The 25,647-nt window shown below is 35.5% G+C and overlaps 5 protein-coding genes and 1 long non-coding RNA gene across 8 annotated transcripts; 3 read left to right on the plus strand and 3 right to left on the minus strand.

Moving 5' to 3' along the window:
- The first annotated feature begins 27 nt into the window (after positions 1–27).
- Positions 28–4,266, plus strand: LOC114523573 (SH2B adapter protein 1-like). The gene is made up of 7 exons (XM_028544539.1): positions 28–908; positions 1,958–2,169; positions 2,272–2,396; positions 2,567–2,635; positions 2,873–3,037; positions 3,141–3,379; positions 3,526–4,266. The coding sequence occupies exons 1-7, from the start codon at positions 297–299 to the stop codon at positions 3,886–3,888; spliced, it is 1,785 nt and encodes a 594-aa protein (XP_028400340.1). The 5' UTR covers positions 28–296; the 3' UTR covers positions 3,889–4,266.
- LOC114523577 lies at positions 4,185–7,978 on the minus strand. The gene is made up of 5 exons (XM_028544546.1): positions 7,117–7,978; positions 5,942–5,998; positions 5,607–5,802; positions 5,022–5,161; positions 4,185–4,912 (listed from the first exon to the last, which is right to left on the minus strand). Exons 1-5 carry the CDS (start codon positions 7,261–7,263, stop codon positions 4,715–4,717), a joined length of 738 nt encoding a protein of 245 aa, XP_028400347.1. The 5' UTR covers positions 7,264–7,978; the 3' UTR covers positions 4,185–4,714.
- LOC114523578 lies at positions 5,767–10,715 on the plus strand. The gene is made up of 4 exons (XR_003687037.1): positions 5,767–5,851; positions 5,959–6,033; positions 6,285–6,413; positions 10,628–10,715. It is a non-coding gene; the product is annotated as an uncharacterized LOC114523578 (long non-coding RNA).
- LOC114523576 (N-acetylglucosaminyl-phosphatidylinositol de-N-acetylase-like) lies at positions 8,649–10,920 on the minus strand. Its single transcript, XM_028544545.1, has 5 exons — positions 10,622–10,920; positions 10,416–10,509; positions 10,188–10,278; positions 9,769–9,999; positions 8,649–9,669 (listed from the first exon to the last, which is right to left on the minus strand). Exons 1-5 carry the CDS (start codon positions 10,872–10,874, stop codon positions 9,553–9,555), a joined length of 786 nt encoding a protein of 261 aa, XP_028400346.1. The 5' UTR covers positions 10,875–10,920; the 3' UTR covers positions 8,649–9,552.
- Positions 10,921–11,706: 786 nt separating this feature from the next.
- LOC114523574 (peroxisomal sarcosine oxidase-like) lies at positions 11,707–14,507 on the minus strand. Its single transcript, XM_028544541.1, has 9 exons — positions 14,319–14,507; positions 13,642–13,790; positions 13,257–13,467; positions 13,032–13,161; positions 12,903–12,955; positions 12,681–12,821; positions 12,232–12,381; positions 12,049–12,124; positions 11,707–11,891 (listed from the first exon to the last, which is right to left on the minus strand). The coding sequence occupies exons 1-9, from the start codon at positions 14,424–14,426 to the stop codon at positions 11,764–11,766; spliced, it is 1,146 nt and encodes a 381-aa protein (XP_028400342.1). The 5' UTR covers positions 14,427–14,507; the 3' UTR covers positions 11,707–11,763.
- On the plus strand, positions 12,789–19,325 carry LOC114523575 (peroxisomal sarcosine oxidase-like). Of its 3 annotated transcripts, none has more exons than XM_028544544.1 (9): positions 14,737–14,950; positions 15,558–15,706; positions 15,932–16,143; positions 16,500–16,629; positions 16,809–16,861; positions 17,287–17,445; positions 17,784–17,933; positions 18,274–18,349; positions 19,124–19,325. In XM_028544544.1, the coding sequence occupies exons 3-9, from the start codon at positions 16,006–16,008 to the stop codon at positions 19,129–19,131; spliced, it is 714 nt and encodes a 237-aa protein (XP_028400345.1). In that variant the 5' UTR covers positions 14,737–14,950; positions 15,558–15,706; positions 15,932–16,005; the 3' UTR covers positions 19,132–19,325. The 3 variants fall into 3 exon arrangements, with proteins under 3 accessions (XP_028400344.1, XP_028400345.1, XP_028400343.1); XM_028544542.1 differs by lacking the exon at positions 19,124–19,325 and adding an exon at positions 18,449–18,794; XM_028544543.1 differs by lacking the exons at positions 14,737–14,950; positions 15,558–15,706; positions 19,124–19,325 and adding exons at positions 12,789–12,878; positions 18,449–18,794.
- The last annotated feature ends 6,322 nt before the right edge of the window (positions 19,326–25,647 follow it).

Genomic DNA, 25,647 nt, shown 5'->3' on the forward strand with positions numbered 1-25,647 from the left:
ACACAAAGTATTCTAGTATTTGTTTTGGTTGTCCGAAGGCTCTGGTGTAATTTGAGACACATTGAAGAACGAAATAAGTCAATGACTCGCAGTTGATATAATAAAATCATTTGATCACTTTGATCATTCAAGCCTTATAAATCATCCGTTTTTGCCCGAATTTGGTCGTAATTTCGTGTTTTCTAAATACCGGTGTATAATGTCGAAGTTCATGTGAATAGCTTTAACGTTTGGAGAAAAATTTCTCTGTAAAAACACGATTCCTTGCGGAGTTCCTTGCTGTGTCACAACAAAGTATGAATCGTGACCCAAATGGAATAAGATGGGAGGACTTTTGTCGGAAACATGGTGAGAATGCAGCGAGGCAGTTTGCGAAAGAAGTCAAGCATTTTGTGGACAACAACCCCGTGTATGATGGCATAAGTTCTGCGAATATATTCGCGAAGAAATTCATTGAATGCTTTAATCAAACATTCTCGGCTGAGCTTATCAATGCGACTTGGGCCGATTTCAGTGATCCTGATTCACCAGGGCCATTTTCAAACGAGTTGAATTATCCTCCGAGCGGCCCGAACAGCCAACAGGTGAACGGACAAGACCAGCAAGGGAAACCACGATCAAAATTTAACTTCAGACAGTTGTTTAAGAGGACAAACAGTGCGACTCACGTTGATACTGCCTTACATCAGACGAACGGAAGTCTTCATGATCATGGTAGATTTAGACCACCGAATTTAAGTCTTGACCAGGAAAGACCACCAAATGAGATCAAGAAAGACGGTATACTAGATTATCTAGTCAATTTAGACTCAGGGGCGGATTTGGAAGAGTTTTTTTGGCAAAAGTGTCGGGTACTTCTCTACAAAGCCCCGGGAGGCTTCATGCTAGAATTCTACGCACCACCTAAGGTAAGATTTCATGTCTTGGCAAACAGAAAATGTTCAGGACTTTTATTTCTCGTAAAAGATCAACAAATTCCACATAATATTTGTATAATGCACAAATAAAGTGTTGTTTATGCACCAGTATAATTGACTTCTGCATATTTGAAGTGTTTTTGCATAAATTTGATACATGTCTTTGACATATTTGGGTGAGCGATCGCCAATTTTTTTTGGCAAAAGTCACCGTCACTATACGCAGTTTTCTCCTATTTTCTTAACTATTCGAAGAGAATATTTCAAATACGTTTTTTCTAAGTGTACTTAACACGACAGATAAACGAAACACAGCTGTTTGAGAGCAGATCCGATCAAAGAGGAAGCTTTAAAGTAGCTCGACCCGGCGGCACGTACGGTTGAAATGATCGTGAAAAAACATGATCAGAGTTCGTAATCTACAAAGAAAATTAATTTTGATTAGGTTATTTTCGGTTGTGTGTATATCCCATGCGAAATTGTACAGTAAAATTTCTGATATTTCAAAATAATTGTGTAAGATTGCTATCAGCGTGTATTAGCATACAATGAGTTTGGCGTTTGCATGATAAGCCTTACATCTGTCATTCAAATTCATACCCCTGGCTGTATGCAAATAGAAGAACAAATATGACTTATATGAGTCACCAGCTTCGTTTTCCTTGTCGAAACCTTAGTTCCTAAACAATTATTAATCTAAAATTAGTTTGGTATAATTATATAATTGATAAAAGAACCTTTTATATGCCCATTTCGTGGTTGAGTGGTTTTATAATTTTTGAGTCTCTGGCAGTCTGGCTTACAGTCATTTTCATATTACTTGCCCAAGTATTCCAGATTTTGTTGTGAAATTCAAAACCTTATACATCAAATTTGAAAGTTTGGTTTGTAAACAAAGCCATTAATTCGCTACCAGTTTGTAAACTGAAATTAACTTCAAAACTATTTTGACAAACACTGTGTGAGAAATTCACTGTAGTTGTCTTTCTAAGATTTTATTTACTGAGAAATTTATTAAAAAAAAATTATTATCACAACAGGCGGTGAAACCAAAGAATGGTATATTTTGCTTCTTAATTCATGAAGCGAGGCCAGCAAGTATTTTGGAGATGCCAGATGGTGATCATGTATTTGTTATAAAGGCTGTGAACAAAAAAGAGTACATGTTAAGGGCAAGCAATAAATACGAGATGAACACTTGGCTTGATGAGATACGTCATTGTATGGAGGAGGATCAGGGAGGACCAACAAGGTACATTATAAAATGTTCCTCTTCAAACAGAATTGTTTGCAACCCTTGCAGGAAAATTGGCCAAGGAATACTCACACAGTGATGTATTTGTTCTCTTTTTAGCCCAACAACGACAAGTGCACCAATGATACCATCTTTGCCAACACCACCAGAGAATAACAGTTCATCACATTCACACAGCAGAGATGGACCCCTTTTGGTCTCCTTACCGACTGAGCAAAACACAAGTATGTATGATTGTCCACATGTTCAGCAGCTTGTATTAACACGCTTATATTAAGTCATTTTCCAATATACTGTCCTTCTACAAACATCTTTAATGACAGATTAGTGGCTTGACCAAATAAGTAGCAAATCCAATTATGAAGCTTTTTAACACCTAATGAATGGATTTCAGGTTTGCGACGTATGCCTCCCAGTCGACAGGACAATGTTGTGGGAGAAGAAATTACATCAGAACCTCGATGTAAGTCCAGTAAAATAATTTATTTCTTTTAATTGCAAGAATGTTTATATTCGATGACTTTCTTCAGGCATATTATGTCAATATGCAAGGGTAATGCCTTCTTAAGCATGTCAATAAGAAGTTACGATTTTTATAGTAAGAAGAGGTAAATTTCCGCTGTATATCCACAGCCTCCCCTCTTAGATCCAGAGAGAGAGATGCACACAAAGAACCCAATGTTGATTTTCTCTTTCCTAGATTCGGCCCCACCAGTTGCGGGGTCACCACCCCCTGCCTTACCCCCACGTTCACACTTGATGAATGATACAGACCCACCACACAGGGGTGAAGAGCAACATGAGACATTCTTTGGTGTATCTAGCGAGACACCACCTCCCAGTCCGGATGTTAATATCGCAAGAGGTAAGAACGAAAGATCTTTCCTCCGAAAATGTTTAATAAATTCCGCATAATTTTCCGTGCAAGATATGATGATGTTTTGTCTAACACGATGTTTATCCGACAGCCTCGTCGGAGGAATCCGACATCCTCCCGACGGAGGAGACTCAAGACTGGATATCGTTTACGGGAGAAAATCATCCGCTCGCCCCATACCCTTGGTTTCACGGCACGCTCTCGCGGCTCGAAGCCTCGCACCTGGTGTCTCAGGGGGGGCAGCAATGGCATGGGATATTTCTTATACGTCAGAGCGAGACACGTCAAGGAGACTACGTTCTCACCTTCAACTTTCAAGGACGCGCAAAGGTTTGTGGCTCATCTTTTACACCTGCAATTTTTCTTGCGGGATTTCGTCATTCGATAGAAGCTAACGAGCGATTACTTGTCCCCATCCCCTCCCCCCCTAGGGAAATATCTAGATATGTTAATGATACCCTTGATTTTCTTTCCAGCACTTGAGACTTTCATTAAACGCCGACGGTCATTGTCGGGTACAACATCTGTGGTTCCCAAGCCTCTTCGAGATGCTCGAACATTTCCGGTCTAATCCCATTCCCCTGGAGAGTGGCGGTCCGTCTGACGTCATGCTTACAAACTTTTGCGTGAACACCGGGGAGAGCGATGTCGCCCCGCGCCGTACCTTACCCTTGAGGTCAAATCGCTCTGATGGACTAAGGCGAGCGCACAGTGTACAGGCCAGTAGGCTGACTAGGACAGCGGTTATTCAAGGAGGCTCTGTACGACTGCCGTCCACGTCAGCCAATCAGCAGCCGATACGTGTACGCGCTGTTGAGAATCAATACGCAATTATGTGAATATCATAGTTTAGTTGGTGGGTCTTTTAGGGGTGAAATATTGGCCTTTTTAAACAATGCTGTTTAGGGTATACTACTCACTTTCAATTCTGTTTATTTGCGTTCAATTACAAGACGACTGTGTATAATGGAAGAAAGAAATGCAATTTTCTTTCGGAAGAAAACTACAATCTGATTTCTGCACGAGAAAGCATTCGCTGCCAGTTTGAAACGGCATGTAAATATAAAGTATGGGCCGTGAAAAGTGGTTCGATACACAACGAGGACAATTAACTACACGATCACACAAATATTTAGGCATGAAGTGTATTGCATTTTACTATACAACTAATGTAAAAAATATTTCATACAAGATAGTATATTACAAATAGAAAAATGGATACTTATAATCCCCTCGTAATATTTCTTTAAATCTTTCGCCTACTATTGTTGCAAACCTGCAGGGCACATGGAACGACGTCCATTCCTCTACCCAACCTGACGAAATAGCTACGAACTGGAACGATCTATTTACGATCTATTCACTTATTTTGTTGCCTTTATGAGATCGTTGGCTGGTCTACCGTCTCCTGTATATCTGCCCGCGATATCCATTCAGTGAATGACGAATTAATTAAGTTGTTTAAAAAAACCGTACAAAATGAAGTGCTCAGGATGGACACTCGAATGTCTCGGCTTTAGAGGAACATTATTACAGTTATTTCCTAATATTTCATTATTTTTAGTTTGAATTAGTATAGTGCAGTTGTGTTTGAAGCGCGGCTTCTTTTGAAGCTTTTTTATGTTTTAAAAACAGTTCACAATATATAAACATATTACTTAATAATTAATATCCCGGGTTTGTTAATCCACTTTCAGGGTCGGCAGCAGGATATGGCTGGTTGTTGGCAGCAGGATACGGCTGGTTGTCGGCAGGAGGATATGGCTGGTGAGGTGGGGGTGGCTGTGGTGCGCCATGGTGAAAGGTTTGCACAGTTGTCGTTTGCATTGGTTGCCCCTGTTGAATGACAACCACTCCAGGTGTCTACATAGAGAGCAAAATAATACAACGTTAGCATCTTCTTGCAAAAACGTGATCCATCAAATACAGTAAAGACTAAAGATCAAACAGTAAAGATTCAAGACATGCTTACATCCGGCCCGCTCTTGTCACAACAGGCTCCGATGCAACCAATGATAGAACCAGCAAATGTTGCAATTATACCAAGGATAGAGAACGCAACCACAGCTCTCATGCTTGCCATCATAACATCAATATCATCACAGCCATCGACTGAAAGTATATATTTCGTTATACGTTTTTGTAGGTGGATTATCTATTATACACATGCAGGCTAAACTTCTCCAAGCATTTCTTCCTAGAGGTCCAGTAAGGATAATCTCTTATTGATCCAGTGTTACTACAGGAAGAAATCTAAACTAAACTAACTTTATTTATACTGGATAGCTCTATCAGTTCTAAACTGTTCTTCCTAGAGATCCAGTAAGGATCATCTCTTATTGATCCAGTGTTACTACAGGAGGTAACCTAAACTAAACTAACTTTATTTATACTGGATAGCTCTATCAGTTCTAAACTGTTCTTCCTAGAGGTCCAGTAAGGATCATCTCTTATTGATCCAGTGTTACTACAACCTAAGCTAACTTATCCCCATCAGTTTTTACGGTTAAGGGTACACTTGCCCTATCCCAATAGTTTTGTGATAATTAATACGTACAAGTAAAAGTATTCGCATCTACTCCCGACGTGTCCCCTTCTAATCGGCAAGTACATTGTCCCCTGTATTCTGAACATCTATCATTATCTAGAGCATCTTTAAACAGTCCCACAAGAGCAAGGACGATCGCGGCAATAATTGCTTGGATAGCGTTGAGAATCATATCGATGATGCACATGACCAAAAAGACGATCATCTGAAAAGGTCAGATTGGAATTTGTCAGAAGAAAGAAGCGTCAGTTAAGGTATATGCACGCTGTTTCTAACTTCTAGGGAGATAAGAAAGAAATATCGTTTTCAAATAACTATAAATATATTTACGAAAAGGCACTTACAATTCCTTTCATTTTAGTACACAAAGTGACCGCGCCAAATGCTCCGACCACAATCATCTAAAGTAGTAAAAGATACATAAAGATAAGTGAAAGTGAGTCTTTGTTTCGTTGTATCCCAGTCTTTTCTGCATTGACTATTTCTGTTTTCTTAGCTATAATATTTACGTTATAAAAGTGTTCCATTTGCAGAACAACGCATATTTTCATTGCTGAAAAGGGTTTTATAAACAATTTTGTGTTGAATGCAATAAACTGCAATTCACATTCATAGGAACGGCTATTTTACTATTTTAAGTGGGTTGATATTCTTGATATAGTTATTGATACATATGTTTCTTTTTAGCCATAGCAACGACCGGGGTGGAGTGTTACCTATACTGCCAAGCCATGCAGTGTTTGGTAAATATAGCAAGTGTATACATGAGTCACAGGAGTAGATTAACCACAACAAACAGCCTCCATGTAATAACAGGTAGGGCCTATATATTTAGCCGTTTAGAGCTGTGTCATCGCGTAGTCATGGCTACGATGACATATACGATGTATTCAACGTAGTTATAAAGTTGTTATACTACCGTTAGTTTCGGTAGGAATATAAATACATAGCATTAACTAGATATTTAACACGCAAAACACTAAAAAAACAACTCGTTGAAACTAAAAATGAAATGTGCAGCGCTGGACTCATTACGTCATATAATGTTGTATACTAAATTACTAAATTTTCTGCTTTTAAAAGTTCTTCTGTATATACTCATTAAGTCATAATGTTGTATACTAAATTACTAAATTTGCTGCTTTTGAAAGTTCTTCCCACCTATGTCAAAACAAAATACCACGAATTTAGCATCGCGAAAAATTCACTCTACGTTAAAATGAATAACAGAAAGTTTTTTTACCTCATAATACGCATTTCACAATATGCATTGTGAAAAATTTTCCTTGAAACATATATATGCAAGTTCGGTATTGGACTATTAATATAGCATTAGCCGATTTTATGTAGTTTTTTCAACATTTTGTTCGCTATTTAGTTAAATTTTCAAGACGAATAAGTAATGTTTCGAGTCCGTAACCCCAGGCAAAGCTTCGAGCAAGAAGAAACTTAAGAGATACTTTCATTTCAGTAAAACACATGCAACATTCAGTACTACTTTGATGACTAGAAAACTTACGAAAATTCCGGACCAAATTCCTTGGGCTCCTTTTCCATAAGCCGTCCACACGAAGCCGGCGACGGCGCACCCCAATCCACAACTTATCAGAATGAATCCGATAACACCCGCCCCAATCGCCATATTCTTCGACAAGTTGCCCGCCATTTTAGTATATAGTTTGAAAAGTAGAAAACGTAGCTACGACTCTAAAAAAATTGACGACGTTTGCGTGTCCAACGTTTCGCAGTTTGAAAAAGGAAACCAAACACCTGTATCTTATATATATAACGTTTTGAACTCGTTTTGCCACGAACTTATGCGGTCAAAGGCAATGCTTTTTACTCTAGGCAACGTCAATAAACAAGGCGTTTGGCAACCATGGAAATAGCAGGTTCCATTGCTGAAGACAAAAGCTAACAGTTGGAATTCGATAAACGTCTGTCTGACTCTGACCTAAGTCTCGACTAAAGTTGTTATAATATGTTATTCAACACTGGTTCGCTGCATGTTTACTTAATTTCATGTTTCTGATTCGATTCCAAAATGTGCCAAAGTACCAATATTTAAAAACGTGCGTGCATGCGCTTTGAAGAGTCGGATATAAATGTACAAGCCGGATTATGTGGTTTGAGGGTTTGAGGGCACAGGATCGATTCCTCTCAAAGAGCAAAAGTTGATTTTCATGCGAGTGTTATATTAGGCCTAGTTTTGGCAACGCGACGCGAACTTTCGATCTCATGTATTACGACATCCGCAAATATGATTTTATTCCGAAAGGAAATCTTGGAAGCTGTGACGCAATAGCTACCTCGCTTGTGCCTGAAAACCTCGTGAAAAGTGTATCCTGAGTTGTCCACCACACCTTAAAGACGTTATTAAACATTGGAACCAAATTTGCTTCCTGGGACGTGCGTCCTTGGGCGTAGCTTCCTGCCGTTAAAGGCTGCTCTCCACTTTTTACGCGTTTTTTATACGCACGTACACGTGCGTAAAATTTTAAATGCTTTTCGTAAATTTTTATTATTTAATATCTAGGTAAACTAATGCATACTAAAATATGCAGAAAACTAAGTTCCTTCGATTTATTCACTTAGTTTTTTCAAAGATAACCTATATAAGGATTTAGACTTTAACGTGCGTGTACGAAAAACGCGTAAGTGGAAAAAAGCCTTTAGTTTAGAGTCATGACGAATGAATTCAGGAAACGCGTTTTTGAGAAGTTGCTTTTGCAATGCACTACTAAGTGACTAATGCAATCAATCTACACTCTTATGAAACAATTTCGGTTTCTCGGATATAAAACTAGCAAATTCACATGCAAATTTCCGTGAATGAACAGTTGAAAGTGGTTGAGTTCATTTTCGAGTACTCAACTAAGAAACTTCTGCTGTGAGCGGACACGGTCGCAGGTGTCACAGCTGACAATATAACATATAATACTGATGACAATATAACATATTATACTGATGACAGCATAGACATACTGATGACAATGTAACATATACTGATAAGAAATCTAATACTAGAGTTGGTGAAGATAAATGCGTTTTTATTAAAAGAATAAATACATCATCTTTATTTCTTTTTGTATCAACAGAACTAAATATATTAACAAAGTAACGAATGCCTTATATAAAAAAAAATAAAACGCCTTTACAGGTAACATAATCATAAATACGATATTTACATTGGCAACATGTTGCCATAGAAACGTAAACTAATCACGTTGCATGCATGAAACGAAATGGGAAAAATAAAAAATACGTACGGTCAAAACATAAAACTTTGACACATGTGCACACGAGCGTCGTTTTCAACATCTTTTTTGTCTATTTTATTATTTTATTATTTACACGCCCTGTCCACACAACGAAATACGTTGTATACCGACTAAATTAGCTTCAACTTCTATCGTGAATTGACAGTGTTTGAAACCTTTTTGGTGTGAAAACGAATGTGAAAAGGCTCGAAAACGTTACGCGTGCACATATTCTTGGTTTCCACATGACGCTGAATGTCGGGATGTTCTATTGTCGGTGATATTAGATGAGAAAGAGCTTTGTTTCAAATCCCAAATATCTTTTATTCACCGACAATAGAGCATGGTCAAAACAAAAGGCGTTAATATATAGATACCTGATTTCAACCTGTTTTGAACTTTGCATTTTGGCTGCGTTGAATGCAATGGAAACGAGGTATAATGAGGCTGGTGAATAGTCTCGTTTTTCGTTTGAATTGCATTCAATATCACCAATTTTGCATATGTTGCATATGTAGTACATAAGAAAATGTTTTATGCAAACTACGTGTTAAAATATAAACTGCATTGCATCTTTGCAAACGTTGATTGGAACTTTAAACCACAAAAGTTTTATATAAATATTAATCATCTTTGTTTTCATGTTTTTCTTCCAATCTAAACTTGTTCCCAGGGTTGTCCAGCCATAATGGGGTTTATTTATTTTCATACCCCCAGATCTGAGTGAGCGTGTTGATAATCATGTAACGAGAGAAGATCACATATAGTTTCCTGAACCAAACATATTGTGTTTTGTGGGCTGCCATTGCTTGCTGGAATACATAAAATACAACTAGTTAAAGGTTTTGAAAACTATGTGCAGCTTATAACTACACAAAAGAGACATCTCAATAAGGTCTTTGTAGTGGTACCTGACAATGCCAGACATGACTCAAACCAGAAACATAGACCAGTTGTCGAGTGAGATAGCTCCAAATAAGATCCAGGATAAAAATATATTTCCTCACCAACGTCACACTATCCAGTGTGTATACAGAGATCGCATGCGGTAGCGAGCGTTGATCAATCAGGCGTCTCATTCCTTGGTAGATTGATATGTGATTGTTGTGTCCTGACACACCATAGTCGTCAAAGGTTATCACCTTGAAAATGGAGAGGGTTGTTTAAAAAATAAGTAGGCTCGGGAGGAAATCTCCATTAGGATAGAGGGGAGGGCAGAAATATAGGAGAGTAGTGCACACTTTTCCTAGAGTGCAGGAGAATTTCCAAGGGCTGATGTGTTTAAAAAGATGCTATTCCATTATCAAATTGGTTTTATTAGTATACTTACAGCGTTAATCTTGTGAGTTCTGAAATGCTGAAGCAAAACATCACTGACTAAACCGTCATTCCACATTTGATTAGGATCATCAACTATCATCCTAGAGAACGGTTCATGCAATATGATGTTGCAATAAGAAAGGCTTGATTTCAATAGAGGGGACATTTTTTGGGACACCCTGTATATCAGTACATAAAAATATTCACATTACCATGTATTGTACATTTAGGCACATACTTATTGTCCAAAGTCGTCACATTTTTTATGCCAAGTATCTTACAACTTTTCAGAAGCTCTTGTTTCCTTTGTTCGCCCTCGTTATTAAAATCCCCTTTGGAGAAAAATAAAGGTTTATTGATCTGGGCCAAGGGCTGCAATGTCAACACGATTGTGTAAACATACTTCTTAGGAAGTATTTCCTTATCAATTTTTCTCTTTTTTACCTTTAGTCATACAAAGAAGAGAGAATGAGGCAGCCTCTTTGGAAGCATGATAAATTACTGGTCCAAAAAACATACATTCATCATCCGGATGGGCGGTTATAAGAAGCACTCTTTTTCCACGGAATTCAACCCATGAACGATTCCGTCTCGCAACAAAGCAATAGAATACAACGAGCAGGAACAAAACAAAGTATACGGCAACAATGATAGCGCTAGAATAAGGTTTACCGCCCAAAAAATCGTGGTCACTCATTTTTTCTTTCACTTTTTTTTGAAAAAGAAAGTTTACAAGTTGGAATTTGAACTTGAAAATGAGCTGGAGGGTATTCTATGATAGATGAGGGTAGATTAGAATAATTGAGAGATAATTGAGGTGAATTTGGGATGTATAATCCTCCGCTGTACCCAGATATCGATGTCTCTAAAATGTCTTGGCGGGAAAATTTCAGAATTTTTATTTTGCAAAATTTAAAACCCAAACTGCAAAAAATTATTGTTTTTTGAGGGATTTGGTAGCATGCTTAATAGTAAAAGGTGGAGAGCACGTCCTTAATGTGCTATCTTTGTTATTTAAAGTTATATTTTAACCCCTCACAATGGCGGAGTGAAGAAGTTATGGTGTAAAGCTGAACTTCCTATACCAAACCAACAGTATCCAAGTCAATTCACGATGATGGACAAGGTAAGTTTGGTTAAAATGTATATATCATACGTCTAGCTTTATGATTTCATCCTTAACGGTTAAATCAAAAATTAGATGGGGAATTGAATATACCAGTTCTATTCTATGGTGTCACTTTATAGAATCACCACAGACTACCACAAAAGTTTATATGATTAGTGACTCAAAATATTTCACCAAATAATATATGATTCCATTCTTAATATCTCATATGAGAATAGCTACAAAAATCCGAACTAAATCGGGAATTGTAAAATCATTTAAGAAATGTGCGTGGCCTCAGAACCTGTGAATGAACACAAAATATGCTAATGAGCAGAATAAACAGTCATAGTAACAATTAGACTATAATCACCATTAATTGTGATACAATTTTTATATTACAATACACTGAATACAGTAGTGTGCAATAGTTTAATAAATCACCAGTTTTATACTAATGACAGGTCTATCATTGAGATTATAAAGAGGATTTCGAATTCTTAAATCTTGCTATTTTGAAAGGTTCCATATCATAGTTTGGTTTCAAGCCAGATGCCAACTGGAACAAAATCTTTCCAACTACCGGAGAAATTTTGAACCCAGAACCTGCAGAATAAAAAATGATGCACACTTTACTTATACCCTCAAATAGTTGAATGCATATATATACCATTCTCGAAATAACCTTAAATGAAAACATCAAAACATCAAGCTATCCACATTTCACATCATTGAGAAGAGTCAATTAACAACATTGAATTACCTGAGAAGCCAACTCCAATTGCAATATTGCCAAACTTTGGATGACAGTCTAATATGCAATCCTTATCAGGTGTTTCCTTAAACAAACAAAATGACTGAGTTTCCAAGCCAAGCACTAGGAAATGAAGTTCAAGTGGTGACAAACAGACTATTTAAAAAAAATAGAAAGCTTTAGTAAACTTACTGTGTAAATGCAATGCTCTTCTATACTAGGTTGTGCTTCAACCCCCATGATATGACGACTCACATATTCTGACGTCATCCTTCGCAGGTAGCTATGATCAACTACATCCCTAGAATCAGGATCGATCAAAGGTCCACCATGTCCACAGAACTAAGAAAAATTAATAAATGGAAACCGTTTAGAACTGATAGAGCTATCCAGTATAAATAAAGTTAGTTTAGTTTGGGTTTCCTTCTGTAGTAACACTGGATCAATAAGAGATGATCCTTACTGGACCTCTAGGAAGAACAGTTTAAAACTGATAGAGCTATCCAATATCCAGTGTAAATAAAGTTAGTTTAGTTTAAGTTTCCTGCTTTAGTAACACTGCATCAATAAGATATGATCCTTATTAGATCTCTAAGAAGAACTATTCAAAAATAATACATTATATTTGAATATCTTTATACCTTTATCATTCCAGGGTATTCATACCAAGGCAGACCATAAACTCCACCAGTTGTAGTATGGTCAATGAAACAAGGATAGTTATCTTCAGCTGCAAAACCAGATTGCATAACTTTCCAATAGAAAACACTTGTACGTACAGGCTGAAAAAAAGTGTGAAAACTTACTATAACACATGGTACAAGACATTGCAATCGAAGGTAAGTGAGGTATTGTATACTAACCCTCAAATCCAGATTGATTTCCAAAGGTTTCAGAAGAGAGCTGGCCCAAGACCCTTAACAAAATGACACTACATGTTAATAAGAGTGAATAAATTATGAAATTATTCACGGGCAGCCATCACTTTTTACCTGGCGTCAAAATCAGTGTCCGTGTTTCGTACGACCCTTTACTTGTCTTTACTTGAACAATATCACCAGGAATGATGTCAGTTACTGTTTCATTATCTCTTAACACTCCACCATATTTTGTGAATTGGCTCTACAAGGACAACAATATATAGAATTATATCCCTTTACTAAATTTGATTCCAAATCTCCATGAATCCAATGATTGACAATGTTTGAGGTTGATACCTGGGTAGCTCGTAGGCATTTACTTGCTAACAGCATTCCACCTGTTGGTTCGAGCAAACCTTGTCTATCTGCAGGGTAGTTTAATCTGAATTTTTCTCTCAATTCTTCGTTGTTAACAGGTTTGGTCTCGATGCCATTTGCTGCCAAATTATCTTTAATATGATTGATTTCGGTGTAAGGTGGTTTGTCTACAGTTAGGCAACCACAGTTGCTAAAAACAGTATATTAAACAACTGCATTATGAATGAAAATGGCATTATGAATAACAGTTTAAAACTGATAGAGCTATCCAATATCAATAAAGTTTATTTTAGGTTTTCTCCTGTACATAGTAACACTGGATGAATAAATATTTTGTATTGCTATAAACTGTAACATCACTTACATGAAGAGTTTTTCATTTGCCATCCGTTCAATCTGTTCCCACATTGCAAACGCCTCCGGCATCATATCAGCGTAATATTTTTGATCATAGGAATGACGTGTTATTCTCGACTGTCCATGAGAACTGCCTCGATCATGGGGAAGCGGAAACTATAAACCAAATGTTGTGGTAATTGTATAGTTTTTGTAATCACAACTAATTTTAGTGGAAAGTGTGAGAGTTGTGAAATGCCTGCAATTTGTCTACTACAATTTTGCCATCTAGCCTTCTACCAGTTGAAGACTAGTTGAAAACATTTGATACATGATATGGACTGAGTGGGCTGCTAACAAACATAATCGACACTGCGTAGACCTCTATAGATTATTTCTATGAAATTATTCCACATTTTTAATGCATAGATAGTCTGAATGTCTGGAAATTTTGTTTCCATGCTAGTTTCCAGTAAAACAATAACATTTATACCTGCTATCAATCTTGATATGATATGATAGTTATTTGGAGAATCATCTCATAGAAAGCTCAAGCCCATGATCTAACCTGCTAGCTGCTAGTCCAAATTACATATAAAACACATGTGTGAGTTTTGCCCAACTCTGCAGACTGGTGTGTGAGTGAAGACGGCAACCATGCATTGTCTCTCTTATATAGATTTATAACAGCCTGAAGCAACATACCTGTTCTAAACACAAGGTCTTTTTACCAAGTGAGGCTGCATATCTTGCAGTATTACTACCCTCTATGCCTGCCCCAACAACAATACAATCCCAAATTTTATTTTCCATCTTACAATGAATGTCGCAATTTTCCCTCTAATTCACCAGGAATGTAAACAATTTGCAAATTGTAACATTGTATCAAGACAATGCATGTGTTTCCACAACCCACTCATCATATTTCGTTGTTTTTGCACCAAAATATCCTGTGTATTTTTTTTGAAATTTAGTAAATCCTAAATACACGAATTTAATCCTCGAGTTTAAGTTTGGGAACCTAGGTTTTGGATTAGGGTTACCTAAGAAAAACCTAACCTAATCCCGAGGATTAAATTTGTGTATTTAGGATTTGATTTGGTGAAACTGTGACCATAGTGCATTTGAACATGGTTTTATGTTACAATTTGAGTTATTTGACAAATTATTTTGCTTTCATTTCTGAACTCGCGTCGGAGAAAATTTGTTAAAGTATGCAACAGAATAAGATGCAAGATGAAATTTGGGATTGTATTGTTGTTGGGGCAGGCATAGTGGGCAGTAATACTGCAAGATATGCAGCCTCACTTGGCAAAAAGACCTTGTGTTTAGAACAGGTATGTTGTAAAGTTCCGAGCTGTAAAGGCCTGCACAGACAGGACGCGAATTGGCAACGCGACGCGAATTTGCAACAACGATATTTATATTTTCAAATCAAATAAATTTTAGACTATTATTATATTTCTTGTGGATTACGTAACAATAATACATTTTGGGTGCTCTGGCGTCCATAGATTCCAAATCTCGCTTCCGGGATTTAATTTATATGTTTCTGAAAACTGAAAATTCGCGTCGCGTTGCCGCATCGCGTCCGGTCTGTGTCGATCTTTAAGCCCGTTTTCCACTAGGCGAATTTATTCGCGCGACGCTTTGCGATATCTGAAATCCGGTGATGTGAATGGTTTGCGAAAAAATTCGCCGCGAAAAAGTGGAATCGCTTCCTACATTTAATCTGTTCGCGCAAATAAATTCACCTAGTGGAAAACGGGCTTTAATCAGATATGAGCCATCCATCATTAATTAGTACACTCATTTTTGAGATGAATGCTGTGTCACCCCTGTGAGGTTAGACAGATCATTTTAACAGGTTCATTCTAACACCCAATGCGTCATGCATATGATTGCTATCCTTATCATCACAATAAATACAGTATTCTGGTTTAGTTCTTACTCCCACATGGTCGAGGTAGTTCTCATGGACAGTCAAGGGTTACACGCCATTCCTATGATGTAAAACATTACGCTGATATGATGCCGGAGGCGTTTGCAATGTGGGAACAGATTGAACGGATGGCAAATGAAAAACTCTTCATGTAAGCGATTGTCACCAGAAGTTATGTTTTATATATAAATATCTAAACTAAACTAACTTCATTTATACTGGATAGCTCTATCAGTTCCAAACTGTTCTTCCTAGAGGTCCAGTGAGGATCATCTCTTATTGATCTAGTGTTACTACAGAAGGATACCTAAACTAAACTAACTTTATTTATACTGGATAACTCTATCAGTTCTGAACTGTTCTTCCTTTTTTCTAGCAACTGCGGCTACCTCACAGTTGACTCTCCTCCCTATACAGCAATAAATAAAATGAGAGATTATTTGGCAGCAAATGGCGTTGAGACCAAACCCTGTTAACAACAAAGAATTGAAAGAAAAATACATGTTTAACTATCCTCCTGATATGCGTGGATTGCTTGAACCAACCGGTGGGATCCTATTAGCAAATAAATGCCTTCAGGCTGTCCAGGTATTGCCTACAGACCTTTCTCATAATGTTGTCAAACACAATAAGCCAGACATTAGAGGAAGTTTGGTTACCCTTGTTAGTTTTGTTGAGCAAATCAAACTTTTTGTAACATCAGATGTTCCATGCTTGATGTCATTTTCAGAATGGTCTATTGACTTTGACCTACAACTATTTGTGTTGTCTGAAAAGCCTGATGCTTAGAAAGGTCTGTTATGATAAGACCCCTGTATCTTTCAGAAGGTTAATCCTAGTACAGTACGGATGTAATTTTGACTTGAAATATGCGATGTAATGATTATGCAATGAACTATATATAGAAGATGACATAATATAATTCTATAGCCTTTCATTTGTAGAGCCAGTTCAAGGAATATGGTGGAGTTCTGCAAGACAATGAAAAAGTAATGGACATCATCCCAGGAAATATTGTGCAAGTCAAGACAAGCAAAGGATTGTACAAGACAAGGAGGCTGATTTTGACGCCAGGTAAAAAGATGAAAGAAAAGTTATACTTCCCAATATATAATTCAACAAAAAGCACTGTCCCTTTTCACAAGTTAGACATCAAAGTCTGAAGTTTAATTGTATTATGAGAAGATGCTAGCTTTTGTGTATCAAGTACAACCATAGATAAAATCCTTAGTCATTCTGCCATTTTTTTTAAGGACCTTGGGCAAATTCGCTTCTCAAACCTCTGGGAATGAACCTAGATTTGAAGGTTGGTTGAAAATAGTATAGGAATGCATTCATGCTGGTTTCATATTAGGGGGTGCATACCAGTTGCTGTTGGGCATGAGCTGGATATGGTACTAGCACCAGTTATCAGGAATTTTAGAATATATGTTGGTTATATATTAATATAAAATTAAGACAAAGATGCAGACAAAATTCTTATTATTGGGCTCTTATTTTTGTACATAACCTGCAGATTTGTATTGTGCACCCTCCAGTAAATCTATCCCTGAAAAAATATTTACCCTTTTGGATAATTCTCTGGTCACACACCTGACATTGCTGTTTCTTCAGGCTTCATATTTTGCATGTAACAAAATAGAATAGGATTGTCACATGTGTGACCAGGAAAACACCCTTTTGATTGCAAATTGTTTGTCCATTGTAATAATTTGTAGAGTTCTCTTTCAGCCTGTCCGTACAACCGTATTCTATTGGAAGGTGAAACAATCTGGTTTTGCAGCTGAAGATAACTACCCTTGTTTTGCTGACTATACGTCTCAATGTTTGGACACATTCGGTGGATTAGTTTATGGTCTGCCCTGTTATGAATACCCTGGAATGATAAAGGTATTAATCAGTGGCATTGCCAGCATCGTTAAGTACTTGGGGTGGACATATTCATATATTCATGTTTACAGACCGTTAAAACAATCAATTTGAAAAGAAATTAATAATGTAAAACACGAATATATGAATAAGTCCCCGCCACTTATATAGCTGGCGACGCTACTGGTATTAATTATAATTTAACACAATCCTTCCCTAATGTCCAGAAAGGATCATCTTGCATTCATCCGCTGATACTACAGGAGGAAATCTAAATTAAACTAAGTTTATATATGTCTATTTAAACTGTATAGCTCTATCTAGCTGTTCTAAACTTGCTCGATTAAATTTTTTTCTAGTTTGCGATACATGGTGGACCTATTGTCGATCCTGATGCTCGGGATATGGCTGATCACACTGATCTTGAAAAGAATGCATCAGAATATGTGAGTCGTCATATCATGGGGGTTGAGGCTAGACCAAGTATAGTGGAACACTGTATTTATTCTGTAAGTTTGATATTTTTTGTGATTAATTAAGGCCATGTTAAACGGTGCAATTTTTCTTGCAACTTGCAATGCAATTCTTTTGAGAGATGTAAATTTGGCAACTACCGAACTTTTGTCTTTATTACAGTCCATAGCTTTTCTTACACTTACATTTTGAAGCCTCTTCACTAATTTACATCTCTTAAAAGTAGAATTGCATTGCAAGTTGCAAGAAAAATTGCACCGTGTAACAGGGGCTTTACTTCCTCTGATATGTCAGATGATAGTCTTACTATTGTCCGAAATGGTGCTTGGTGATTTCAGTGAAATCTGATTTAAAAACTCTAGTCTGCTGTTTCAGGTATCACCAGATGACAATTGCATATTAGACCAACATCCACAGTTTCACAACATCGTTATTGGAGTTGGATTTTCAGGTAATTTCATATTTCATGAGTGAGAGGTATTGCTAGAGTTGGAAATACGGTGCATATAACCTATTCCTACAAGTGTGCATTATTGTTTGTTTTTCACAGGTACGGGGTTCAAAATTTCTCCAGTAATTGGAAAGATTTTGTTCGAGTTGGCATTCAGTTTAAGACCAAGCTATGACATGGAGCCTTTCATGATAGCAAGGTTTCAGAATTCAACAGCAAAATCCTCTTTATAATCTCAAAAATAAGCCATTGTAAAACTGACGGTTTATTAAATAAAATTAAACGCTATTGTAAAGCGAGAAAAAGCCAAATTAATTATTAAGAAACCGCGCGCAGTCGCAATGAAACAGCACTTATACCACAATCACCAACACCACCATGACCACATGAGCAATGTCTTGAGCCGGTTTTCCACCAGCGATATTTTTCGCGCGAATCGACATTTTACTTTTGTTCCAGAGCTCTCAACTGCAACCATCTGGAACAAATTGCTCAAATACAAAGTAATAAAGTCGCTTCGCGCGAAAAATATCGCTAGTGGAAAACCGGCTTTAACTAAGCCCTCGACTCAATTTTTCGACTCTTGTGGTCACACCAGTGCAGTGTTTCTATATCTATGGAAATTTCCACATCTTATGGAAATTTTAGCATAAAGTGGAATTTTCTACGGAATTTTTTTCCTTTTTAAGCGCATTTGATTTCTTTTTTGAACATTGAAAAATTCGTAAATTTCACCCAAAATTAACGATTTCAGTCGAAAATTTTCTAAAATAGATCCGTGAATAGATTAACTGTGACCCTGTAAACGGGGCTATACTCTATGGTCTGCCCGAGATGACTGCCTGAGATGACTGCCCCAGATGACTGCCTGAGATGATTGCCTGAGATGATTGCCGTAGATGACTGCCCGAGATGACTGCCCGAGATGACTGCCTGAGATGACGGCTGCTTGAGATGACTGCCCGAGATGACTGCCTGAGATGACTGCCTGAGATGACTACCCGAGATGACTGCCTCAGATGACTGCCTGAGATGACTGCCCGAGATGATTGCCTGAGATGACTGCCCCAGATGACTGCCCGAGATGACTGCCCGAGATGACTGCCTGAGATGATGACTGCCCGAGATGACTGCCTGAGATGACTGCCTGAGATGACTGCCTGAGATGACTGCCTTAGATGACTACTAATCATTTTGTTCTATTATTGCTATTATTTTGAAAAAAATGTCGTAAAATGCTAAAAATGGCTTCCTAAGACTAATATCTTTCATTTTAGAGCACATTTGGTCGGTTTTTGGAACACTCAAAAAGTGGTCAAAATTGGCCAAAATGGTAAGGCTTACCTATTTTTTTTAAGGCTTGTGTAAAAAGTAGTGTTTCATTATTTGAGTTCCTGGCTAATTGTATGCAAGCGTGGAATTTATTTATGGCTTTAGAAGGCCCAGCGCAAATCATTAAAACCTACATCCGTCTAAATCCACGCTATTACAGCTCAGTCAAGCCGATTAGAGCAAACCGCGCGCTAGAATTCCTAAGGCTTACCCCTTACCATTTTGGTCAATTTTGACGACTTTTTTAACTTTTCAAAAACTGTCTTAAAATGCTAAAAATGGCTTCCTAAGACTAATATCTTTCATTTTAGAGCATATTTGGTTGGTTTTTAGAAGAATCAAAAAGTGGTCAAAATTGGCCAAAACGGTAAGTCTTACCCCTTACCATTTTGGTCAATTTTGACCACTTTTTGAACTATTCAAAAACTGTCTTAAAATGCTAAAAATGGCTTCCTAAGACTAATATCTTTCATTTTAGAGCGTATTTGGTTGGTTTTTGGAACAATCAAAAAGTGGTCAAGATTGGCCAAAACGGTAAGTCTTGCCCCTTACCATTTTGGTCAATTTTGATAACTTTTTGAACTGTTCAAAAACTGTCTTAAGATGCTAAAAATGGCTTCCTAAGACTAATATCTTTCCTTTTAGAGCACATTTGGTCAGTTTTTGGAACACTCAAAAAGTGGTCAAAATTGGCCAAAATGGTAAGGCTTACCCCTTACCATTTTGGTCAATTTTGACCACTTTTTGAACTGTTCAAAAACTGTCTTAAAATGCTAAAAATGGCTTCCTAAGCCTAATATCTTTCATTTTAGAGCGTATTTGGTTGGTTTTTGGAACAATCAAAAATGGTCAAGATTGGCCAAAACGGTAAGTCTTACCCCTTACCATTTTGGTCAATTTTGATAACTTTTTGAACTGTTCAAAAACTGTCTTAAAATGCTAAAAATGGCTTCCTAAGACTAATATCTTTCATTTTAGAGCGTATTTGGTTGGTTTTTGGAACAATCAAAAAGTGGTCAAGATTGGCCAAAACCGTAAGTCTTGCCCCTTACCATTTTGGTCAATTTTGATAACTTTTTGAACTGTTCAAAAACTGTCTTAAGATGCTAAAAATGGCTTCCTAAGACTAATATCTTTCCTTTTAGAGCACATTTGGTCAGTTTTTGGAACACTCAAAAAGTGGTCAAAATTGGCCAAAATGGTAAGGCTTACCCCTTACCATTTTGGTCAATTTTGACCACTTTTTGAACTGTTCAAAAACTGTCTTAAAATGCTAAAAATGGCTTCCTAAGACTAATATCTTTCATTTTAGAGCGTATTTGGTTGGTTTTTGGAACAATCAAAAAGTGGTCAAGATTGGCCAAAACGGTAAGTCTTACCCCTTACCATTTTGGTCAATTTTGATAACTTTTTGAACTGTTCAAAAACTGTCTTAAAATGCTGCTTCCTAAGACTAATATCTTTCATTTTAGAGCATATTTGGTTGGTTTTAGAAGAATCAAAAAGTGGTCAAAATTGGCCAAAACGGTAAGTCTTACTTCTTACCCCTTTGGTCAATTTTGACCACTTTTTGAACTATTCAAAAACTGTCTTAAAATGCTAAAAATGGCTTCCTAAGACTAATATCTTTCCTTTTAGAGCACATTTGGTCAGTTTTTGGAACACTCAAAAAGTGGTCAAGATTGGCCAAAATGGTAAGGCTTACCCCTTACCATTTTGGTCAATTTTGATAACTTTTTGAACTGTTCAAAAACTGTCTTAAAATGCTGCTTCCTAAGACTAATATCTTTCATTTTAGAGCATATTTGGTTGGTTTTTAGAAGAATCAAAAAGTGGTCAAAATTGGCCAAAACGGTAAGTCTTACCCCTTACCATTTTGGTCAATTTTGACCACTTTTTGAACTGTTCAAAAACTGTTTTAAAATGCTAAAAATGGCTTCCTAAGACTAATATCTTTCATTTTAGAGCACATTTGGTCGGTTTTTGAAGCGATCAAAAAGTGGTCAAAATTGGCCAAAACGGTAAGTCTTACCCCTTACCATTGTCTGTCTTGGGCTACCTCTTTCTGGATTGAACATTTTGGACAATTAAGAAGCATTTTAGCATTCTAAGACAGTTTTTGTACAGTTAAAAAAGTGGTCAAAATTTACCAAAATGGTAAGGGGTAAGATTTACCTTTTTGGCCAATTTTGACCACTTTTTTAACTGTTCAAAAACTGTCTTAGAATGCTAAAATGGCTTCTTAATTGTCCAAAATGTTCAATCCAGACAGAGGTAGCCCAAGACAGACACAGGTAGCCCAAGACACATAATACTTCGTCTAAAAAAAGATTTCTTTAAAATTCTCCGAAAATTTTTTTTGACGAAGTATTATGTCTTGGGCTACCTGTGTCTGTCTTGGGCTACCTGTGTGTGGCTTGACTTTTTTCTTTGTTAAATTTAAGAAAAATAGAAAAAAACTAGAGAAATAGATAGAAAAAACTAGAAAAAAAAACTAGACAAAAAAACTAAGCAGAAAACTTGAAAACTAGAAAAAAAACTAGAGAAATAGAAGAAAAACTAAAAACTAGAAAAAAAACTAGAGAAATAGAAGAAAAACTAGAAAAAAAAACTAGAAAAATAGAAAAAAACTAGAGAAAAAAAAACTAGACAAAAAACACTAGACAAAAAAAACTAACTAGAAAAATAGAAAAAAACTAAAAAAAAAACAAATAGAAAAATAGAAAAAACTAGAGAAATAGAAGTAAAAACTAGAGAAAAAAAACCAGACAGAAAAACTAACTAGAAAAATAGAAAAAAACAAGAGAAAAATAGAAGTAAAAACTAGAGAAAAAAACAAGACAAAAAAAAAACTAGACAAAAAACTAACTAGAAAAATAGAAAAAAAAACTAGAGAAATAGAATTAAAAACTAGAATAAAAAAAACTAGAGAAAAAAAAATAAGTAGAAAAAAAACTAGAGAAATAGAAGTAAAAACTAGAGTAAAAAAAACTAGAGAGAAAAAAACTAGAGAAAGAAAACTAAGTAGAAGAGGAGAAAAGAAACTAGAGAAAAAAACTAAGTAGAAAAAACACTAGAGAAATAGAAGTAAAAACTAGAGTAAAAGAAACTAGAGAGAAAAAAAAACTAGAGAAAGAAAAACTAAGTAGAAGAGGAGAAAAGAAACTAGAGAAAAAAAAATAAGTAGAAAAAAAACTAGAGAAATAGAAGTAAAAACTAGAGTAAAAAAAACTAGAGAGAAAAAAAACTAGAGAAAGAAAACTAAGTAGAAGAGGAGAAAAGAAACTAGAGAAAAAAACTAAGTAGAAAAAACACTAGAGAAATAGAAGTAAAACTAGAGTAAAAAAAACTAGAGAGAAAAAAAACTAGAGAAAGAAAACTAAGTAGAAGAGGAGAAAAGAAACTAGAGAAAAAAAACTAAGTAGAAAAAACACTAGAGAAATAGAAGTAAAAACTAGAGTAAAAGAAACTAGAGAGAAAAAAAAACTAGAGAAAGAAAACTAAGTAGAAGAGGAGAAAAGAACTAGAGAAAAAAAACTAAGTAGAAAAAACACTAGAGAAATAGAAGTAAAAACTAGAGTAAAAGAAACTAGAGAGAAAAAAAACTAGAGAAAGAAAACTAAGTAGAAGAGGAGAAAAGAAACTAGAGAAAAAAAACTAAGTAGAAAAAACACTAGAGAAATAGAAGTAAAAACTAGAGTAAAAGAAACTAGAGAGAAAAAAAACTAGAGAAAGAAAACTAAGTAGAAGAGGAGAAAAGAAACTAGAGAAAAAAAACTAAGTAGAAAAACACTAGAGAAATAGAAGTAAAAACTAGAGTAAAAGAAACTAGAGAGAAAAAAAAACTAGAGAAAGAAAACTAAGTAGAAGAGGAGAAAAGAAACTAGAGAAAAAAAACTAAGTAGAAAAAAAACACTAGAGAAATAGAAGTAAAAACTAGAGTAAAAGAAACTAGAGAGAAAAAAAAACTAGAGAAAGAAAACTAAGTAGAAGAGGAGAAAAGAAACTAGAGAAAAAAAACTAAGTAGAAAAAACACTAGAGAAAGAAGTAAAAACTAGAGTAAAAGAAACTAGAGAGAAAAAAAAACTAGAGAAAGAAAACTAAGTAGAAGAGGAGAAAGAAACTAGAGAAAAAAACTAAGTAGAAAAAACACTAGAGAAATAGAAGTAAAAACTAGAGTAAAAGAAACTAGAGAGAAAAAAAAACTAGAGAAAGAAAACTAAGTAGAAGAGGAGAAAAGAAACTAGAGAAAAAAAACTAAGTAGAAAAAACACTAGAGAAATAGAAGTAAAAACTAGAGTAAAAGAAACTAGAGAGAAAAAAAACTAGAGAAAGAAAACTAAGTAGAAGAGGAGAAAAGAAACTAGAGAAAAAAAACTAAGTAGAAAAAACTAGAGAAATAGAAGTAAAAACTAGAGTAAAAGAAACTAGAGAGAAAAAAAAACTAGAGAAAGAAAACTAAGTAGAAGAGGAGAAAAGAAACTAGAGAAAAAAAACTAAGTAGAAAAAACACTAGAGAAATAGAAGTAAAAACTAGAGTAAAAGAAACTAGAGAGAAAAAAAACTAGAGAAAGAAAACTAAGTAGAAGAGGAGAAAAGAAACTAGAGAAAAAAAACTAAGTAGAAAAAACACTAGAGAAATAGAAGTAAAAACTAGAGTAAAAGAAACTAGAGAGAAAAAAAACTAGAGAAAGAAAACTAAGTAGAAGAGGAGAAAAGAAACTAGAGAAAAAAAACTAAGTAGAAAAAACACTAGAGAAATAGAAGTAAAAACTAGAGTAAAAGAAACTAGAGAGAAAAAAAAACTAGAGAAAGAAAACTAAGTAGAAGAGGAGAAAAGAAACTAGAGAAAAAAAACTAAGTAGAAAAAACACTAGAGAATAGAAGTAAAAACTAGAGTAAAAGAAACTAGAGAGAAAAAAAACTAGAGAAAGAAAACTAAGTAGAAGAGGAGAAAAGAAACTAGAGAAAAAAAACTAAGTAGAAAAACACTAGAGAAATAGAAGTAAAAACTAGAGTAAAAGAAACTAGAGAGAAAAAAAACTAGAGAAAGAAAACTAAGTAGAAGAGGAGAAAAGAAACTAGAGAAAAAAACTAAGTAGAAAAAACACTAGAGAAATAGAAGTAAAAACTAGAGTAAAAGAAACTAGAGAGAAAAAAAAACTAGAGAAAGAAAACTAAGTAGAAGAGGAGAAAAGAAACTAGAGAAAAAAAACTAAGTAGAAAAAACACTAGAGAAATAGAAGTAAAAACTAGAGTAAAAGAAACTAGAGAGAAAAAAAAACTAGAGAAAGAAAACTAAGTAGAAGAGGAGAAAAGAAACTAGAGAAAAAAAACTAAGTAGAAAAACACTAGAGAAATAGAAGTAAAAACTAGAGTAAAAGAAACTAGAGAGAAAAAAAACTAGAGAAAGAAAACTAAGTAGAAGAGGAGAAAAGAAACTAGAGAAAAAAAACTAAGTAGAAAAAACACTAGAGAAATAGAAGTAAAAACTAGAGTAAAAGAAACTAGAGAGAAAAAAAAACTAGAGAAAGAAAACTAAGTAGAAGAGGAGAAAAGAAACTAGAGAAAAAAAACTAAGTAGAAAAAACACTAGAGAAATAGAAGTAAAAACTAGAGTAAAAGAAACTAGAGAGAAAAAAACTAGAGAAAGAAAACTAAGTAGAAGAGGAGAAAAGAAACTAGAGAAAAAAAACTAAGTAGAAAAAAACTAGAGAAATAGAAGTAAAAACTAGAGTAAAAGAAACTAGAGAGAAAAAAAAACTAGAGAAAGAAAACTAAGTAGAAGAGGAGAAAAGAAACTAGAGAAAAAAAACTAAGTAGAAAAAACACTAGAGAAATAGAAGTAAAAACTAGAGTAAAAGAAACTAGAGAGAAAAAAAACTAGAGAAAGAAAACTAAGTAGAAGAGGAGAAAAGAAACTAGAGAAAAAAAACTAAGTAGAAAAAACACTAGAGAAATAGAA

The sequence above is a fragment of the Dendronephthya gigantea genome, unplaced genomic scaffold, assembly GCF_004324835.1.
Source record: "Dendronephthya gigantea isolate DGI-Jeju-01 unplaced genomic scaffold, DenGig_1.0 000028F, whole genome shotgun sequence".
Classification (NCBI taxonomy): domain Eukaryota; kingdom Metazoa; phylum Cnidaria; class Anthozoa; order Malacalcyonacea; family Nephtheidae; genus Dendronephthya; species Dendronephthya gigantea.

Bases quoted from the DNA above. Each gene is read 5' to 3' on its own strand.
- LOC114523573 (XM_028544539.1), top strand. From the start codon at position 297: ATGAATCGTGACCCAAATGGAATAAGATGGGAGGACTTTTGTCGGAAA. The intron at 909-1,957 runs GTAAGATTTCAT...TTATCACAACAG, and splicing joins AATTCTACGCACCACCTAAG to GCGGTGAAACCAAAGAATGG. The intron at 2,397-2,566 runs GTATGTATGATT...AATGGATTTCAG, and splicing joins ACCGACTGAGCAAAACACAA to GTTTGCGACGTATGCCTCCC.
- LOC114523577 (XM_028544546.1), bottom strand. From the start codon at position 7,263: ATGGCGGGCAACTTGTCGAAGAATATGGCGATTGGGGCGGGTGTTATC. The intron at 5,999-7,116 runs GTAAGTTTTCTA...TTACTACTTTAG, and splicing joins GAATTTGGTCCGGAATTTTC to ATGATTGTGGTCGGAGCATT. The intron at 5,803-5,941 runs GTAAGTGCCTTT...TGACCTTTTCAG, and splicing joins GTACTAAAATGAAAGGAATT to ATGATCGTCTTTTTGGTCAT.
- LOC114523576 (XM_028544545.1), bottom strand. From the start codon at position 10,874: ATGAGTGACCACGATTTTTTGGGCGGTAAACCTTATTCTAGCGCTATC. The intron at 10,510-10,621 runs GTAAAAAAGAGA...TTTTCTCCAAAG, and splicing joins TCTTCTTTGTATGACTAAAG to GGGATTTTAATAACGAGGGC. The intron at 10,000-10,187 runs GTAAGTATACTA...TCCATTTTCAAG, and splicing joins GAACTCACAAGATTAACGCT to GTGATAACCTTTGACGACTA.
- LOC114523574 (XM_028544541.1), bottom strand. From the start codon at position 14,426: ATGGAAAATAAAATTTGGGATTGTATTGTTGTTGGGGCAGGCATAGAG. The intron at 13,468-13,641 runs GTAAGTGATGTT...TACTGTTTTTAG, and splicing joins GCAAATGAAAAACTCTTCAT to CAACTGTGGTTGCCTAACTG. The intron at 12,382-12,680 runs GTATAAAGATAT...AATTTTTCTTAG, and splicing joins AATACCCTGGAATGATAAAG to TTCTGTGGACATGGTGGACC.
- LOC114523575 (XM_028544543.1), top strand. From the start codon at position 16,006: ATGGCGTTGAGACCAAACCCTGTTAACAACAAAGAATTGAAAGAAAAA. The intron at 16,144-16,499 runs GTATTGCCTACA...TTTCATTTGTAG, and splicing joins AATGCCTTCAGGCTGTCCAG to AGCCAGTTCAAGGAATATGG. The intron at 17,934-18,273 runs GTAAGTTTGATA...CTGCTGTTTCAG, and splicing joins TGGAACACTGTATTTATTCT to GTATCACCAGATGACAATTG.